The sequence below is a fragment of the Camelus ferus genome, chromosome 7 (genome assembly GCF_009834535.1).
Source record: "Camelus ferus isolate YT-003-E chromosome 7, BCGSAC_Cfer_1.0, whole genome shotgun sequence".
Classification (NCBI taxonomy): domain Eukaryota; kingdom Metazoa; phylum Chordata; class Mammalia; order Artiodactyla; family Camelidae; genus Camelus; species Camelus ferus.
Genome location: NC_045702.1, coordinates 64,037,015 through 64,056,054, shown reverse-complemented (window position 1 = coordinate 64,056,054; position 19,040 = coordinate 64,037,015). Strand labels below are relative to the sequence as shown.

The following is a 19,040-nucleotide window of genomic DNA, read 5'->3' as shown; positions in this document are numbered from 1 at the left end:
CATAACAACGAGGTTCTAGCTAGGATGAGTCTTTTTACAAACTTCAATAAAGCATATAAATTGGAATGATCCTGTAATTACAGTGTCCTATGCATAGCACCATTGACCTTGCTCCACTTAAAATGAACGTTTTCACTTACTTTTACAATCTCCTTTTTTCCTACTTAGCTAAATCAGTTACATTTTTGTTGATGACTTATGTTTATGACTACATAGGAATTATATTGACTCTTTTCCTTTCTTAAAAATTTTTGAAAATGGACTCATTACAATGGTATCTATTTTAACAGGAGATTGTCACAAATCATACTTAATAGTCTGATTTTATAAGGCAATCAAATTTAAAGAAAACATACTGATTAATACAAATGTTTCTCTTTTTATAAGACAGTAATTCTTAAATATTTATTGCAACTTTTTTCTTTTTCTGTTTGCTTGTAAAGTTGAACCCCCAAAAATTCTGTAACCTAATACTTGGAATAATGGTTGAATTTTGTGATAATCCCAAAACTGCGGCTCATGTCAATGCTTGGCGAGGGAAGAAGGACCAGACAGCTGCTAGTCTTTTAATTAAGTTGTGGAGAAAGGAAGAAAAAGAACTAGGAGTAAAACGTGATAAACATGGGAAGATCATTGGTAAGTGTATTTGTAATTGTTCAGAGAAGCAATTAGGTCCATATTTTTAAAAAGAAATGTTAGAAAAATATGAAGACTTCCATTTCTTTGTAAAGTTCTTTTCACAGAGGTTTGCAGAAGTTGCTATCATAAATTCTGAATGATTGGAAGAAAACTAAGTAAATTAGTATCAGGTTCATATTTTTATAGAATATTTTCAGGAAATAGTATCTGATTATATTTTTCACTTGAAGAAAAACCTAACAGTACTTGCTAAAGAACTTTCTTTGGGTTACCTGCTTTTACAAGTATATTCAGTAATATTTCATGTCTAAAAAATTTGGGATATAGAGTGCTTAAAAACAATTTTATAGTATTTTATATATTTCTATTGATTCATATTTATATATTATTTACTTTTTATATGAAAAAATTTTCTAACTAAAAATCAAATGTTCATAAATTTTAATTACTAGATTCTAAATGAATGAAGTTTACAGTACGAATTTATAGTTCATTTATCTATTCTATAATGCTACATTACATTTTCTAAACTTATAACGATTCTTATTATAGTTTTATCTAATGTTAGTAATCTAATTAGTTTCATCTAATTGTTAGTATTACTTATTTTTAAGTGAAAATACTTCCTCTTTAACTTCTAATGATTTCTATCTTCAATCCATATTTATTATTTCTAACTTTTGATCTACAGCATCATAAAACAGTTTTATATTTATAGCATAATATATAGAAACCAAAAGCAGGAGAGATTACATCATTGTTAAACTGACATTGTTCAGTTTCTGGATCTCAAAATTAGAAAAGTCTTTTACATAAAAGTTTCACTTTTAAAAGTAATTTTGTGAAATTTTTATGTTTTACATAAATAATAAAAATAAAAGCTTTAAGTTTTGCAACAGAATGTGGAACAAATTATTGATTACTTATGCTTTTAAAACAGTAACCATATACAAAGCACTATTTTACTGTTACAATATTTTTATATATTTTATGATATCTAGACTAAAATCTTAAAATTGTGTATTAATTTACTACAGTTTTTATCTGTCCCTTCTATATTTTCATGATATCCAATGATTAGATACAAAGAAACCTCTATTTACCAGTTTTCAAGAAAAGCAAAAAATCACACCACTGCCTGCTAACTGCCCAACCATTGCAGTTATGGATGTTGCTGAGAATATCAGAGCAAAAATTTATGCTGTGTTGGGCAAACTCGGTAAGAAGATATTTGTGAAATTCGTTAAGAGTGAATTTGCTCTCTTTTTTGCTGAATGTTGAGAACTGATTTTGTTTTGGAATCCACTTTTCAAGCGTGGTGAACAAAATTTCCTTTTATACAGATAAATGCATATTCCATTGTTATCCCAATGCTCAGGCTACACGCTTGACCTCTGGGTTTGGAGCACAGGCACCTGTATTTTTAAGCTCCCTAGGCAATTCCAGAGTGCAACCAGGATTAAAGGCAGTTAGTTTCTATGATGAGGCTTAAACACTAGAATTCTGAATCACTTGAGATTTTTTGAAGTCCATGCTTCTTATTAAGGAAAGAGTCCTCATTCTTCACATTATAAAAATATAGTATCATGGTCTGACCACAGCACAGAAAGTATTCCTCTTCTAAAGACTAGACAAGGATGACCTGGCAGAGGTTTGTTATAGGGGGAAACCAGAGCTCAAAGAAGTAACTTTTTCATAAATCAGGATGAAATCAAAAGTAATCATTTGCATTTTTTAAAATAATAGATATATGCCTTTTGGAATCATTCGCTCTGTTAAATTAATTCTCTCTTTATAAACTTTGTTTAGATTTTGAAAATTTACCTGGCCTATCTGCTGAAGATTTTGTCACTCTCTGTATCATACATAGATATCTTGATTTTAAAGTGAGTACCTTCTTAACCTTGTTATTAAAATTTAGTATAGCAAAAGCTCCTTTGGGAAATAAAAGATCCATTCACAGTTGTAAGCAATCATCCACGTACTGTGTAGTTTTTTATTTTTCATTTTGCATCTGACACTATTTAAGGAACATACAGTTAATTGATTGGGTATTTTCCATGGGATAAGATTTCATCTAACTATTAATTTATAAAAGAAGATGGATGTTTCTGTCATAGAGGACTAACAATCTTTAAAATATACCTTCTCTTTAGAGGGTATTATAAGCTAGAATTGAATGAATTTTTATTTATTAAAATAAATCATTAATACTTATTAAGGTATTACTTTATCATTAGATTATATGATTATATAGGTATCAATTAAAGGATCCTAGGTTGCTTACTTTGCTGATTATATACTCTTTGGTAAATAAATGCTTTTGAAATTTTAGAAAAGTCTTTTCAAGTAAACAGTCTCTTCTACTAATATTGGTACTATGTATTTTAATGTTGTAAATGAATAAACCTCTATTTAAAAAAGGAAAACAAGGTTGAATTTTATCCTTATCCTGGATGTATAAATTTTTCTCTAAATTTAAACATACTCAAGTACAGTAATTTCCAGATAACCCAGAATATGAGATGGAGCTACAGCATGATGAAACCAACATGTGAAGAGTTTCAGATTCAATTATTGCCTTAGCTGGAAGGTGAGGGACAAGGCCCTATTTCTCAGGATGCGTGGGTTCTAGGGTCCTAGGAATCCTCATATTCACTGTTCTATGAATTCAGCTTGACCTAGCCTTCAAACAGGGCTTTAGGAAAGAAAGCATCAGTACTTCAGGAGCATGAGACTAAAGCAGCGATCTGTGTAGCTGTGAAAACAGAGTGACTATAAAGGAGGGGGCAGTGATGATAGCAAAGACCTAGACTTAGGGAGTGGAGCCTTGTCTATGAATACTTTATCACTGAAAAATATTTGCTAAATTACTCCTGACTACGCAAATGTAATTGTTGCCCTGAATCATTCCGAATGCATGTAACTTATTCCGAAGGGGTAAGTTAGGAAAAGCTGGTTCAGTAGTGTTAACTTTGGAATGACCACCCAAATAAATTTTGGGCTACCTAAAATTATATCTTTTTTTTTTGGTTAATTTAACTTTTAAAAACTCTTTTAAACTTTGTTATAACAGACTGGAGAAATATGGAATGAAATATATGAAGAAATAAAGTTAGAAAAGTTAAGACCAGTCACTATGGACAAAAATATTTTGGAATCTATTACAACAGCATCAGAAAATATTGGAAAGATGGTCGCTTCTCTGCAAAGTGAGATGATTGAAAGCCAAGCATGCCAAGATGTGCAAAATGAACAAAAAGTATATACAAAAGTAAGCCACATATGCCACTGAGGCATAAGAAAATAATTTTAATGTATAAACCAGTTGAAGTTATCCACAGGATATATTTGCCTAACTTGTGAGTGTTTCAGGACTTAGTTATTTTATAATTTTCTTTTATTGTTACTTTCAGTGTCTTTGTACAATTTTTAAAGAAAACATGGAGTTAAGAGCTTGAAGTTTAATTACTATGCTCAATGCTGTTTTATGGAATTATCATTTGATTTCTACAGACTTATATTTTAAAAGGTAGACACCTCAGACCTTTCCATTTCTGAAAGGTCAGAGTTTCAAAAATTGTAATCTAGTTAAATATTTCATTTTGCAAATTCAGACAAATGGTGTATCTCTGTGAATATATATATATAAAACACCTCATAGAGAACATTGGCCCTCATCCTTCACTTGGTGATAACCGTAGGGATACTGACAAGATTCTCCTCACCTCACTGCGAAAGCACTTACTATGATCATTCTGTAAATCTGGTCTCTGACTTTAGCTAATCAGAAAAAGCCTGTCAGGAAGATATAAGCCATTTTCCTAAAGCTTTACACAGGTAAGAAACAGAACATATCAGAAGTGACCAAATAGGTTAAGTGGCTATTTAAGTGAACTTGTCCACAGAGATGATTTGGATCCCCCTCGCTTCTGCTTGGTGATCATTTATGACTAAAATTAAACATGTAAAACTCTTTAAGGAGATTCCCAAAGTGTTTTCTATTGCCTGATCTTCTCACATAGACTATTAAATGTTTGTATCTTCAGTCTAGTGGACCTCAGTATCCACCTATAATTTCTTCTTCATCTTAGCCACCTCCCGGCTCAAAAGTTTTGTTTGTGAGATTTTTTATTGCAAGGATGCCATCACTTAACCCACTTATTTGCTCCTAAGTGGGTAGCCATATTGGAAGTTCTGCTGCCTCACTAGTTCTGTTGAAAGGCCCGATTCTGCTTCATGGACTAGCTATTGTTGATTTGTTGGTTATTTTTTGCTAGTTATCACGGCTTTTACCCCACTTTTTAGCAGTTGTTTAATTAAATACTCTAAGGTTCATAATTTAAACTTAATAGCATATTATACACTAACCAAGGGCATATATCTTCTGATTATATATGTAGGGGTAAGCCTGTTGAGAACTAGTCTTTGCATTTTGTTAGTAGTTACCTCCCTGGTTTGCATCACCACAAGAAACTCAGCACTCTCACAAAATTGCTTGTCTTGCTACAGTCAGAAATTAGAGCACTTTTATCAATATAATCTTGCTTGAACTATTATAAGTGGCAACAGGAATCTATTTTCTCCTGTGAATTTTCTGTTGGGTCATTTATGTAGCTTGTTCTGGATTATATACTGTCTTTACAAGTGATAATCATCTAAAACAATCATCTTGCTGAGAATAATATTGTTATTTTCATATTTTATAAACAGTTTTGTGTTACTTTTCATGGGAAGCAGTTCAAACCTTAGCCACATAGTGAGGGAAGGATTTTTTTTTTTCCATTTTAAGACTTTTGTTTTTTAAGTTGTTTAAACTCTAATCTTTTTGCTAGCTTGCCTTAAAATTCATGTTGGCAAAAACTAGGTCTTCCCTCAAAATACAAGTATTCAAGCCCTTTAATATTCTTTCATAGAAACTGGAAATCTTAATTATCGCTCTCATTTCAGATACAAGCCACACACAAGCAAAGAGAACTGGCTAATAAATCCTGGGAAAATTTCTTGGCTAGAACATCAAATGCTAAAACTTTAAAGGTAGGATTTTTTTTTTAATATTATGATATCCACAACAAATACCTAATCTGACAGAATTTTTCAGGAATAAATATTCACTCACCTTTTTCTGTTGATCTTTCATGGAATACCAACACTATTAGATCCTCATTTGCAATTTAGGATGGTAACTGACACTACACATTTTTACAGTTATATAAGATACCACTCTGAGTTTCACTTGGCTCAGTAGTAGGAAGCAAAGATGGTATTCCTGGTTAGTATAAAAGAGATGAGAATCAGTCAGGAATGAGCAGGAGAAATGTGCTCCTACTTTCCATTCTGAGCCTTCTTATTCACTGGTCTTTTCTAGTAGAAGCAGAGTGAAGGACACAAAAAACAACTCTCCGTATTACCCTCTCCCTCAAAGATGTTTCCCCTCTGTGACCATCAAAAGAAACATGATATCAATGCTTAAATGGGAATTTGGGCTAAACACCTCTTTGGAAAGATGTGATTACCTGTTTCAGCTATAAGCTAGAAACTAATCTAAAAAGTTTATAATGCTAATTGTTCACCTTAAATATGTTAAGCAGCACCATAGATTTCCAAAATCTCATTACTTTTTCCTAACTTTTCCATTAATATTTGGGATACACTTTTACATAATGTCACAATTCTTCTAGGTATGAAATTGTTAAATGTTATGTTAGTCCACAAAAATAGTAGAATCATATTAAGATAGCCTCTTCTATGCAGGTCATTTATTACATTGAATTTCGCCTGTTCTAGTGCCTCAACTATTGAGTTTGAATGTAACTGCAGCAAATTATATAGTTTACATTATTCTGAATGTTTGAAATTTTTAAGTGTACTGAATTAGTATTTAATTTATGCAAAATAATTTGAAAACGTGCATCACCTGCTGTAAATTTAGTAGCTTATTCAATTATGTGCAAAAAATTGAACCTGATTTCTGTAGGACTTACCTTATCCCTTGGTCATATGTGAACAGTACCTCTGGAAATCTCAGTAGCACTTTCAGGTGTTTTCTGCTCAGTACAAAAGGTATAACTTGCTAATAAGTATTTTCTTAGCCTAAATGAGTAAATGCAGGTTCTAGAGCTAACTAATAAATTATAAGCCAGACACAAATGTGTTTTGTATATTTCCTTGTTAAGTACCATAGTTGATGCTTTAATAGCAATTAATTTTATTTTTAATTTTCTTTCTAATTCAAAAATCTCCAGAAAGCAAAACGACTTCAGGAGAAAGCTATAGAATCCTCTAGACGCAGTAAGCAACCTCCAAATGCAGTATTTCACTGGACAGATATTAAAGGCCTTAACACAACAGTAAGAGTTTTTTCCTCCATAACTTTTCTTAGCAGGTATTGAATTTAGTCCCCAAAGTATGTTATTTCCATTGGGTTTTGTCTCATAGTTCTTTTTGCTGGTCAAATTTCAAACAGGTAAGGGATATTTATCTCTACCCTTTCCTGGTCCAGGTTTAGACCAGACCTAGCCCTCTAGGATTCCCAAGAAACACTATAAACACTGTTCAAAATATATCTCTACATCTCTTTGACAGAAAGTGTGCATTGCCTCCTTTGCCTGGCAAATAGACCCAAGACCATATTCCAGTGTTCCTGCTGTCCTCTTCTGGACATGTTTGGCCCTGATTGGAAAGCAGTAGAAGTAGAATTCAAACCCATTTTCTTGGCTCCAAAGACTTTATCTTTCCATTATTCCACACTGCCTCCTAGTTACTATGTATATTTTGTGTCTTTTCCAAAGTTAGCTGAAGGAGGAATGGGTTTTTCTCTTATTGAAAATTTTTGTAAATGGATTCTTAAATATTTACTTTTGCTTTGTAGGTTCCCTCTGGTCGGGTAGTAACAGTGGAAAGCACTCCTGCCCGATTAGTGGGAGGACCTCTGGCTGATACAGATATTGCTCTTAAGAAACTGCCTATTCGAGGAGGAGCCTTACAGAGGGTGAAAGCAGTAAAAACTGTGGATGAGCCAAAGAAGAGTGTTCCCACATAAATACTCTAGAGACTTTCTGAAATAAATTCTTATAATTTTTAGTTAAATGTATCTTACATGCAAATGTAAAGCAAATATTTTAGAATAAATATTTTAGTAAAGTACTATTAAAAAATAAAAGCAAGCACATATAATTTATTTTTATTGAAAATATCAACATACACTTGTGAGAAAAGTTGTCATCAATTTCTTTCTAAAGATTACTAATTCTCTTAACTGAAAACTGTAGAACATACTGTATCAGTTAAGACTCTTTTGGCTGGCATGAGCTACTCTAAGTAGTTTAAGCCGAGGGAAAAAAAAAAAAAAACTTCTACACATTCTGTGCCTATAAAATCTAGTAATTAAATGACAAGCAAGCATTGTTGGATCCAGGGACTAAAACTTTGTGAATAGGATCTTCTCCTTCCCTAGCAGGTCCTGAATTATATTCTCCCAGGTTGATACCCAGTGAAGAAATGCCTATATCTGAACAGTCTCTGCAATTGTCTCTGCATCTTGGGTCCCCTGATTGGCCACATGCCCACTCCTGAGCCATTCACCATGAGTTGGGCCAGATCTGAGGACTGTCTACTCCCAGAGCCAGAAGCAGGCCAATACCATCCAAAGCATATGGATATGAGGAATCAGGATATTGTTATTATAAGTATATATAAATAGTGGGCAGCAAAAACATTTGCAACAAATATATTGGTAAAAGTAAAATAAGTTACCTCGCCTACAAAAAGCAAATGTTAGTCATGAACTAAACAATAAAAATAAAAAACAAAAGTACAGATGGAATATAGAAACAAACTCCAATGCTACTTGTCTTCTTTAATGGGGAAGGGAAAGGGAGAGTGGGGGAAAACAGTTTCGGTGGTGGAAGGATCTTGCCAAAGAATAGGAGGTAGATGCCTGAATGCTGAATGTAGAGAAAAGTGCCTGTGTCCCTGTGTGCTGCTATGAGGCTTCCACAGCCTGTCTCTATGCCCATCCACCCCCTTATCCACCCAGGAAGCTGTAAAGTTGAGTTCATGTCCAAGGCCGGGAGAGACAAGAGCCTGTTTTCTCAGACAGGAAAATACAATGGAATTTGAGTCTAGACTCTAGGCCTATCGGGTGCAGTATACTGGTGCTAAATGTATAACCACCAGCTCTTCAAGGGAAAAAAGCCCTCATTTGTAATGCTTGGCAATTTGCATGGTATAAATACTCCCACTATGACTAATTTCAAGCTAGCAACATGGTGCTACTAAGTGCAGAGTTGGGAAGACATGCATAGAATCCACCTTTATTATCAGAAAAACAAATGCTCCATCACCCCACCCTCTCCTGCTCTCTCCTCCCTCCTTTCCTGACTCCTCCTCTCCCGACTCACATTCCTCCAGGAATTTTTCATGATCCCGACTGTGAGGACAGTAGCATCTGCAATGAGAGAAGAAACTGCAGTTGTTGTTACTGTTCTAATTAGAATGAGTTGCCAGCAGCCTCTCACCGTGGCCCAGCTGCCCACTCTCCTTGTGGCTCACAGGAGCAGATAACATGCACCAGCTTATCAGTGAACTCTGTCCTCTCTTGAATCCCTTTCTTTATTACCCCACCCCACCCCGAGAAGACAGTAGAAGGCATAATTTGTTCCTCATCTTCCCAGGAAGCCCTAAGCACAAAAATAACATGTAAAAGGGAGTAACTGAGACACAAGAATGGATGTGGGTAGGAAGATGGAACCATGAGATACCCATACAGGAGCACCAGACACACTTCAGGTACATCTCAGACACACAGAATTGAGATGAAGTGTTAAAGGCTAAGAGCAAAGAATGTTTGCCCCATTTTTTAGACTGTAAGTTCCTTCCTCAGACTCTAAACTCCCTTAAGACAAGATAGAAACCATTTCTCATTCATTGTTGTAACCAACTCCTCAGTAAATAAATTAAGTGATTGAATAAGTGTGAGGTTGGCCTCATCTCCTGGCAGCCTTCACCTTGACTTCTGCAAATGCAGCAAAATCCTAAACTCAAAGGGAAGGTCCAGCCAACAAAACACTACAGGGAATGCTAAACATGGACATGTTAAAGTATTTACTTCATAACAGTGACAGACCTTCTCTAAAGTGGTAAGGCTTATAAAATGTTACATTAACAGGAATAGAACTGATATTTCTTGGCTGAAGATAATTTTTTGAATGTAATACAGTACCTCCAGACTGATAAGGACTGACTGCAGTCAAAACAGTCTGTGATTTCTGTGAACCTTTTCCTTGCCATTGTATATCTTACCCATGAGGAAGAGGAAAGGTAAAATATGGCAGGCAATAACCCAGCAGCCATTTAGCAGAGGAAGAGATGTAGGTGGATGGAGGGTAGTAACGTTTAATCCAGACACTTGCACTTGGTAGACAGCACCCAAGTTTGCATATTACAGTTCCAGCCACCAGGCAGTGAGACAGTGAATCAGTCCCTCTGTCTGACAATGACACTGAGAAGTCTGTCTCTCCTCACACCCTGTGCTCCCACACCACTCCTGAGCCTGAGGGGATGTACTGCCTCGCCCACTCAGCCTGGCTGAAAGGTGGACAGTATATTTCCTTTCATGAGTCAGTTGAGACAAAATTTCAGCTCTCAAACATACTCCTGATAATAAACTAAATGAAAAGAAAGTCAAAACAATAAAAAGGAGTTTAGTGAGTACAGATGAAAGCAGTTTCAACACCCTTCAGGAAGATTTTCACTGCACAGGGGAGCTCCTTCAATGATTAGACCTGTTATCCAGTGCTTGCTCATATTAGATGAAAACCAGTGAATAAATAGGTGAATAACTTTTGTTCATCCGGTCCTCAGTCTGCCTTCAGGAAAAAACAATGATGTTCACTCCACTTCTTTTCGGGTCAAATATCCAATTTCTTTAATCATTCTTATTTAATCATTCCAGACTTTATGAATCTGGCCAGACCCTTCTGAAGTGCTGCAATTTGTTACTATTCCTCTATCCTGAGACCAATGGAACTGGACAAAGATTTTCAGGTTTAACAGGACACATAGAGGATATAATAAAAGTAGTCCCTCTCATTTTTACACAACTTCTTCCAACACAGCCTAAGCTTACATTAGTTTTGTTGGCAACCATGTTTCATAATTGCTTTGCATTTAGTTTACAGTCAAGGAAAATGTCAAGGATGATTTCTGAGAAAGAAAAAGGCAGCCCCTGACATCTAGGTACTGCCCTGGTACTATCATGCAAAAATCTATAGATACACCCCTTACCCAGATCTTGATTTCTAATAACATTCTCCAATAAGCTCCTTGGAGAAATGGGTGGTTTTAGGGATGTGCAGAAATATACCAGATAAGTCTGGAGCATCCTAGAGCTCCCAGTGGCCAAAGCTAGAACAATTTGAACAAAGTAACTAATATAGTATTGGATTATAACCCAAAGTATAAATAAGTGTCCTTAAGTCCATATTGATATAAAAAATGATGGAAGAAGGGAGGGAGAGAAGGGAGAAGGAAGAGAGGGAAGACAAATCCCCTATACAAAGAATTCCAGATAATTTATGTAGATAGTCCCTTCTCGGGGAAATGGAACACAACTCCCCATTCCCTAAACTGTGGATTATGATTAGTACCTCTCTTCCAAAGAATATAACACAAAAGGAAGGAAAAGCAACTCTACAGCCAAGAAGTCTGACAAACACTACCTTAGCCAAGGTTAAACACCATTAGTGCTTTAAGTCATGCTGACAGCATGTACCCTTGATAAGAAATGTTGAGAATGGTGCTTACTTCTGTGATCTTCACCCCCAAAAGCCTATAACCCAAGTCTAACCATAAGAAAAACATCAGGTAAACCCATACTAAGGAACATCCTACAATATATCTATCTAGTATCATCAAGGTCATCAAAAACATTTTCTTAGAGCCTAAGGAGTTATGACAGCTTAACGTAAGTGGCTTCCTGAATGAGATCCTGGAACAGAAAAAGGGCTTTAGGGGAAAAATTAGTGAAACCCTAATAAAATATCAAGTTTAATTAATAATGTGTCAATGTTGGTTCATTAGTTATGACAAATAAACCATATTAATGTAAGATGTTAACAGGAAAAATGGTTGAGGAGTATTCAAGAACTCTCTGGACTATCTTTGAAACTTTTCTGCAAACCCAAAAGTACTCTAAAATAAACATTTATTTAAATTTTAAAAAACCTATAAGAAGAGTAGAGAAACTTAAGGCACAAATACTCAATTATTATCCACTGTACCACCTCATGAAGAAATGTTTTAGGAGCAATATTAGATGTTTTGCTGCCTTTTCCCCCTCCTCAGCTTTCAGGGTTCTGGAAAATAACTGATTATGAGGTAAGCTGTATGAGCTCAGCATAAATCCAAAGCTGTGATACCACTGCAAGAATTGGTGTGTGGGTGTTTTGTTTTGTTTTGTTTTCAAATGATGCCTTGTCTGATCTACTCTGATGATACTGAACAGGGCCAAAAAGGAACACATACTGTTCCCCATTCAACCCCATTTTGGCTACCATTTCTACCTCAAAAAATTTTTTTTGGCATCACAAAACTGCTTTTGAGTTAGTGATATTATTTCCTGCTATACCTTTATCCTACAGCAATGACAGCTCTGGGAGTCAGGATTATGTCTGGATTCCTCAGCAGTGTACCTCCAAGCTCAATGGATTCTTGTTGAATGAATGAATAAGTGAATAATTTTTTTTAAAAAGAATAAAATTTTCTATATACAAATCACATGATTTGTGCCAAAAACTGGGGGAATTTAACAGAACATATCTAAGTACATCAAAAAGGCTTACAAGCCATCTTAATGAACTGCTTTAAAACCAGAATGCCCATTGGGCAAATGTCCTTATTTTTAATATGTTTAGTAATCCATGGTAGCATGCAAATTCAACTAGAAGAACTGGGAAACCATTTGCAATTAATCTATTTTGGAAGGCTAACAATTTTATTAACACTAAAAAGGTCATCATTGCTATAATAAAATTTTTACGACAACTATGATTGATAACAACTGATGGGACAAATTTTTTAGACTAAAACTACATGGTCGTGCTTTATGGCACTGAACTTCTGAACTTCAATCACCTACCCACGTGTTGTAAAAGAGAGCTGTTTTCTAAGGAAAATCATGACCCTGTGTGTCTCTATAGCAAGAAATGAATTAGGCATCTTCTTGGGTATCTGCCTGGTCATTTTTATAAAAGAATATAGCCCTATCCTCCAGGCAAATGGATTTTCTGAGCTTAGGGATCTACCCATAATTGGTAAGATAAAATATTCTCAATCTAGGAATTTATTAGACTTACAACCTCATATTATCTGCAACCAGTTATTATACAAAACTCAGCTATATAAAATGATATTTGTAAAAGAATACCTGAAAGCTATGCAGTCCATTCATCCTTTAATATTGGAGCTTCTTGACCTGGGGCTCATGGGACCCCTGAAATTATACAGGGTTTAATTAAATTAATTAAAATGATAAGTGTGTGTATATAAAACCCCTAGTAAAGGGTCTATAGCTTCATCAGAATTTCAAAATGGTCCATAACTCAAAAAATGTCAGGCCCCCTCCTTTAATTCAAAATTTATCCTGGGATCAAGTCAAACCAAAAGACAGTTGTATACTTGTTCTGTATTATTTTTGCTGCTTTTAAAATTGTTCATATTTAATTTAGTTTGAATGTGCTAGCATCAGCTTGCACTGAAGGCAATCCATCATTGCTGGGATACTTGAAAAAACATGGTGCCATACACAATGACAGCCATTATAAACACTTAAAGGACAGATTTCTATCAGTCCCTAGTCTGAGGAAAAGCTGGGCTTCTCCCAAACATGTTTGGTTTTTCTTAACACATTGTGAATCCTGAAACTGCTCATGAATCCTTCTTCACCTTGAAAATAGGAAACTTGGACCAAATTTACAGCTACCCTTTATTAAAGGTATAGATTTTTATGACATGCATTTAAAAGTATGAATCTAAACTTTTAAAGTATGAATCTAAACATTAATTATGAATCTAAACATTAAAAGTATAAAACTAAACTCCATATTATTATTTTCCTGCCTTTATCTCTCACTTATCCCAATTTCCTCATCTACTTCATGTTATCCTATTGTTTGGTATATTTCTTTAAAGCTTCATATTCTTTTTGGAAAAAGATGTGTGCTAGAAACAGGAAGTACAGAAAATACCTGAGATAACAGTTAAAGACTAAAGAAAAAACTTCTATCAAACTGCACTTTACTAACATGAAGTTCCTTACTGCCTTTCTGTTTATTATTCCTTTTTAAAAATGAAGACAATAAAATGGGAACATAAAAAAATTTAGCCCTAATGCATAGAAAAATAATGTATAAGCTCAGTGATGAGATACATATATTAGAAGCCACACAGTACACTACATCAAGATTAAATAATACTTATTAGGATAATACTGACATCAGTTTTGGCAGAGTTTTAAAGTCAATATTATGTATAAGTTGCCATATAAAATTGGTTATAATTTTACTCCATTGTATTAAAAACATTTTGCATTTGCATTTTAAGCTGTATTTTCTTTAAAATGAAGATGTTTTAAAAGGTGTCTTTTAAATAAAAAATTATTGACAAGTTACCTGAAAAGATGGGAATGATAATTCAATAGCCATAAAACAACTACATATCAACAAAAATACAACTTTCACCAATATTAAAGAATTAGAAACAACAATTTTGATAAATACTACAGGAAACATTTAATACTCATAAATACTGACAGAGTTAAATTTTCAGGTTGGTGTCATCTTGCTTGAGGTATTTTCTCTGTTCTCTTAAATGTAAAACTCACGTTTTGTTAAAATCCAGTCCTATAAGGTTAGAGAGGAGAAACTGTTAATATTTATTGTAATCTGACTCTTAAGAGTCCCATCTTTTAAACAACTCTATTGAAAAAATTAATTTCAAAAGCCTAAACACTATCTGATGTTTAAAAATTACTTCAACAAATGTAATATAATTACAGGGCTAAATAGCAGAATCAAATATTTGTACATCAGACCTAAATAATACAAAAAAATTAAAAGTAAAAATCAAAACCAATCATATTAGGAGAAAATATGGCAAATTTTCTATCTTCTTGGGTAAACTTGGAAAATCAGAAGGATTAACTATTGAGTTTTTAGGAAAACTAAACTGTATTCTCTTAAGTACATATTAAATTACCTCCTGTAATCTTCTGTGGAAAATTATACTTGGGAGGCATCACCTGTCTTCTGCCCATTCCATGAGATCTTGAAAGCAAGCAGTCTACATACATATCCCAGAAATCCTGAGCTATGCTTAAGAAGACATTATAATGTCTCGGCCACTGGGATTTTTGCAGGAACAACATGAAATTCCAGAAAGCATCCACATCGTGGTCTATCTTGAGTTCCTTGAGATCTATCAGTGTCAAAGAGCAAGCGTTCCAGCACTGGAGATCAATGTCTTCCATGATCCCTGGGCTGTTGCTGGCAAGCACCCCCTTTTGAAATTCAAAATCAGCATTAATCTCACTGATCAGCATCATGCAGCCCAGTGGTAGGTAGAACCATCTTGTAACAAAATCCATATTCTACACAGGAAAAAAAAATGAGGGGATATGTTTTTAACTTTAAAAGAAAATTATTCAATTACTTGATGATCTGTTTAAACCTGAAAAATTGTAATACTTATGAACTTGGTTTTGATCAAGCCAAATTTGCCTACTAGGTATTTGTTGGTTTTCCTCGAATTGCCAACTCTCAGACCTCCCTTCAAAAGGATATTACAATTACAGCTTTACCAGCCTCCTGATAAAGTCTTCAGAAGCCACTGAAATCCAGCACATGTTTATGAAGTTGTGATAGATTAATTTCATTACAGACACTTAAAGCTGAAAGAAACTTTAAAAAGCATGTGCTCCAACCTTGTGCCTTTAGAGATTAGAAAAATTCTCAGTGATATGACCCAGCAAGTTCTCAGGTCTCCTGTCTCCCTATCCAAGACTCCTACCATGACATATTTCAACCAAGTGGATCAAAATGCAGCCCATCCCATGATAAAAGGTTTGCTTGTTTTTTAATTGACGCTTTCCAATCTCTTAACCCAAATGATGTTGGATGCTCAAGCTCTATTTTAAGTTTCAAAGTTACTGATGCTCCCATTATTTGTTCTGTATTGATGTCTGGTGGATCCCTGGCTTTTCTCCGGGTGTTCAGGAGCTGGTCAGAGAAAGTTAACATACATACACGAAGGAGCACAAAGACAATAAAGGTAATATAAGAGAATATGAAATGGTGCAGCACCAATGACATTCAGCAAAATCTTGGTATTTTCACATGGTTCTTTTCACAAGTTTCCCTGATTACTGACTGCTTGTTAAATCGGCCTGAAGTACATAAGTGAAGTCAAGGTCTAAACTGGCTTTGAATTGCCACAAGTTACCATTCCATTCTGGAAGTGGAAATGTCCCTGACACAACCTTGACAGCCGGGGCGGAGGAGTGAAGTGACAAAGACAGATCCAGAAGACAGGACTCACCTGCATCCCTCCACTTCCCCTCAAAAAGTTAGGTTATAGAGACAAATAGAATGAAACAAACTGAAACTTAGGTTATTCAGGTCGTCTGACCAGTGCCCTACTGGTGGGGTCACAACGCAGAGAGGAAGCCCACGGGAGAGTGGTACCTTAGCCGTCTGCAGAGGCGCGTGGTCAGACGGGATGTCCTGCCTGCGCTGCGCTCGCTGGAGGGACAAGGGCGGCTCCTGCCTGGGAGGAACAAGAAGTCTCTGAGCCGGCTAGGGATGACCCTTGCCCTCAGGTTCCCATCCCTGCCCATCCCGACCCACCCTAAGGCAGGCGATAAGCAGATAGCGGCGTTCAGGGCCCCTCCGCGGCCCCTCCGCGAGCACTCACCTGTCGCCCTGAGATCGCCCTGCTGAACCGTCTGGGTCGTGCCTCTATCTGGGCCGGGAGGGAGTGCCGGGAGGCTCCAGTTCGCGGAAGGCGATGCGGTGAGCTCTGCCGCGAGTGGAGGGGGCTCGGGAGTCAGCCCTGAAGCCCTCATCCCGCTCCTTTTCTAGAGACAAAGTGAGGGGGCAGAGAGTGGGCTGGCCGCTCCAGAGGCCACGCCCTCACCTTGCCCACCTCCCCAGCCCAGAGACCCAGGGACAAAGACAGCGTGAAAAAGCATGAAGTCACAAGCCTTTCTCACTAATGATAATAGATTAAAAATCCTATGCAAAATATTATCAAACCAAATTCATTAGGATTTAGAAAAATACACATCAGTATCAAGCTGGGATTATCCCAGGGATACAAGGATCAACACACAAAAATCAGTACATATAAACAAATTAAAGGAGAAACCACTTGATAAAATTCAACACCTATTCAAGATTTTAAGAAAACCAAACTCTTAGCAAACTAAGAATGGAAAGGAATTTCCTTAATCTCATAACCAAAACCCTACAGCAAGCATCTTTCCTTAAACATCAAAAGCATTCTCTTTTAAATTAGGAACAAGACAAGGATTATCTTTGTTCACGTGTAAAACAATACCTACACAGAAAGGTTGAAAAAAAAAAAAAAAAAGGAGGAAGGATTAGGATTAGAAAGGAAGAATCAGAACGTTTCAGCCTCCTGGAGAGGCAGCAAAGCTACTGCTTCAGCATGAAGTTTAGAGATCAACGGACTGGGTTTAAATCTTGCCTTCTGGGTTCAAATGAAAATCTGTATCTTTGGGCAAATTAATCTCTTTGTGACTTAGTTTCCTTTTCTGTAAAATGGGGATAAAAAATGAACCTGCTTCATAGGGATGTTGAGGTAATTATATAAATATTTGTGAAGTGTATGGAACAGTGCCTACTACATAGTAAGAATGCTATATATGTGTTTGCTTTAGATAATAGTAAAACAAATTATATCTACAGACAAATTATTTAAGAGTTTTGTAAGGTTTTATAAGGTGGCTGAATATAGGATCAATCTAAAATATCTATTGCATCTCTATATAAGTAACAAACAAAATATAAATTAGAAAAGATACTATTTATAATAACAAAAATATAAGTTATCTAGAAATTAATTCAACAAATTAAATCCTTTATGGAGAATTTTCTTTAAAAGACATTAAAGAAAATTTTTTTAAAAAGAATGTTAGTATGTGGTCTATAAAGATATCTATCTTCTCAAAATGATACATAAATTTTCAACCAAAACCATAACAGGGTTAATGAAAAGTTAGTCTAAAAGTTTTATGATAAAGCAAGATCTAAGATAGTTAAAAATTTTCTAAAGGACAACAATAAGGAGAGGGGACTCATTGGTAATTAAATAGGACATAACTGGAATAGAGAAATTAACCAATGGAGTACACTAGAGAGCCTAAAAACAGACATATGCATTCATAGAGACTTATCTGTGACAGAACCGGAACTGCAGATCCTTAGGAAAACAGCATCTTTTTCACTAACTGAGGCTAAGACAATTGGTTATCCACATGGAAAAAAATAAAAGTGGATTTCTATCTCATACAATCACAAAAACCAATCCTAGGTAGATTAAAAATTTAAATGTGAAATGTGTAAATGCATTACAACTTGAAGAAATTCAGATTATCCTTATGATCTTGAGGTTGGCAAGCATTTCTTACAAAAGATACAAGAAGTGCTAACCATAAAAGAAAAGTTAATACATTTGATTACATTAAAATTACCTTTGTTAACCATAAGACACCATAAATAAAGATAAAGGACAACTATAATCTGGGAGAAGATATTTATAGCACATATAACCCCAAATGGATTACAACTGGGATCCAAGATAGAAGAATCTTCATGGAATCAACAAGAAAAAGACAAATATCACAACAGAAAACTGGGCAAAAGGCTTAGAGGGGCATTTCATAAATAAGGAAACATAAATAATGAATGACTTGTATAAGTATATTCATAACCTCACTGCAAGTAGAGAAGTACAAACTGTGAAAGACTACAATAAGTTATCAACTCACAACCATCAGGTTGTCAAAAATTAAGAGTCTAGCAATATCAATGTTTGTGATTATATGAAGGGTATTAGGGTTCTCCATGAAAAAAAGGGAAAAAATATACATATAATATATGTGTATATACTACAAATACATATATATAAAGATTTATTATAAGGAATTAGCTCACATGATTATGGAACCTGGGAAGTCTCATGATCTGCTGTCTGCAAGCTTGTGACCCAGGAAATCTGGTGGTGTAGTCAGTCTAAGTTCAAAGGACTGAGAACCAGGAGAGCCAATGGTGTAAGTCCAGTGGAAGGTAAAGAAAAGACCAATGTCCCAGCTCAATCAGTCA

General features: G+C 35.2%; 1 protein-coding gene across 6 annotated transcripts in view; it reads left to right on the top strand.

Annotated features, from left to right (window-relative positions):
* The window catches only part of CFAP69 (cilia and flagella associated protein 69), a 53,581-nt gene extending 45,113 nt beyond the window's left edge, over positions 1-8,468 (top strand). For 5 of the 6 annotated variants that reach the window (XM_032484035.1, XM_032484034.1, XM_032484036.1 and 2 more), the window contains 7 exons: positions 444-636; positions 1,721-1,858; positions 2,449-2,525; positions 3,716-3,913; positions 5,590-5,676; positions 6,885-6,989; positions 7,511-8,468. In XM_032484035.1, the coding sequence (XP_032339926.1) occupies positions 444-636; positions 1,721-1,858; positions 2,449-2,525; positions 3,716-3,913; positions 5,590-5,676; positions 6,885-6,989; positions 7,511-7,681 (969 nt within the window). In that variant the 3' untranslated portion in view covers positions 7,682-8,468. Of the gene's footprint in view, positions 1-443; positions 637-1,720; positions 1,859-2,448; positions 2,526-3,715; positions 4,002-5,589; positions 5,677-6,884; positions 6,990-7,510 lie in introns of those variants that run through there. The other variant, XR_004321566.1, reaches the window with a different exon arrangement.
* The last annotated feature ends 10,572 nt before the right edge of the window (positions 8,469-19,040 follow it).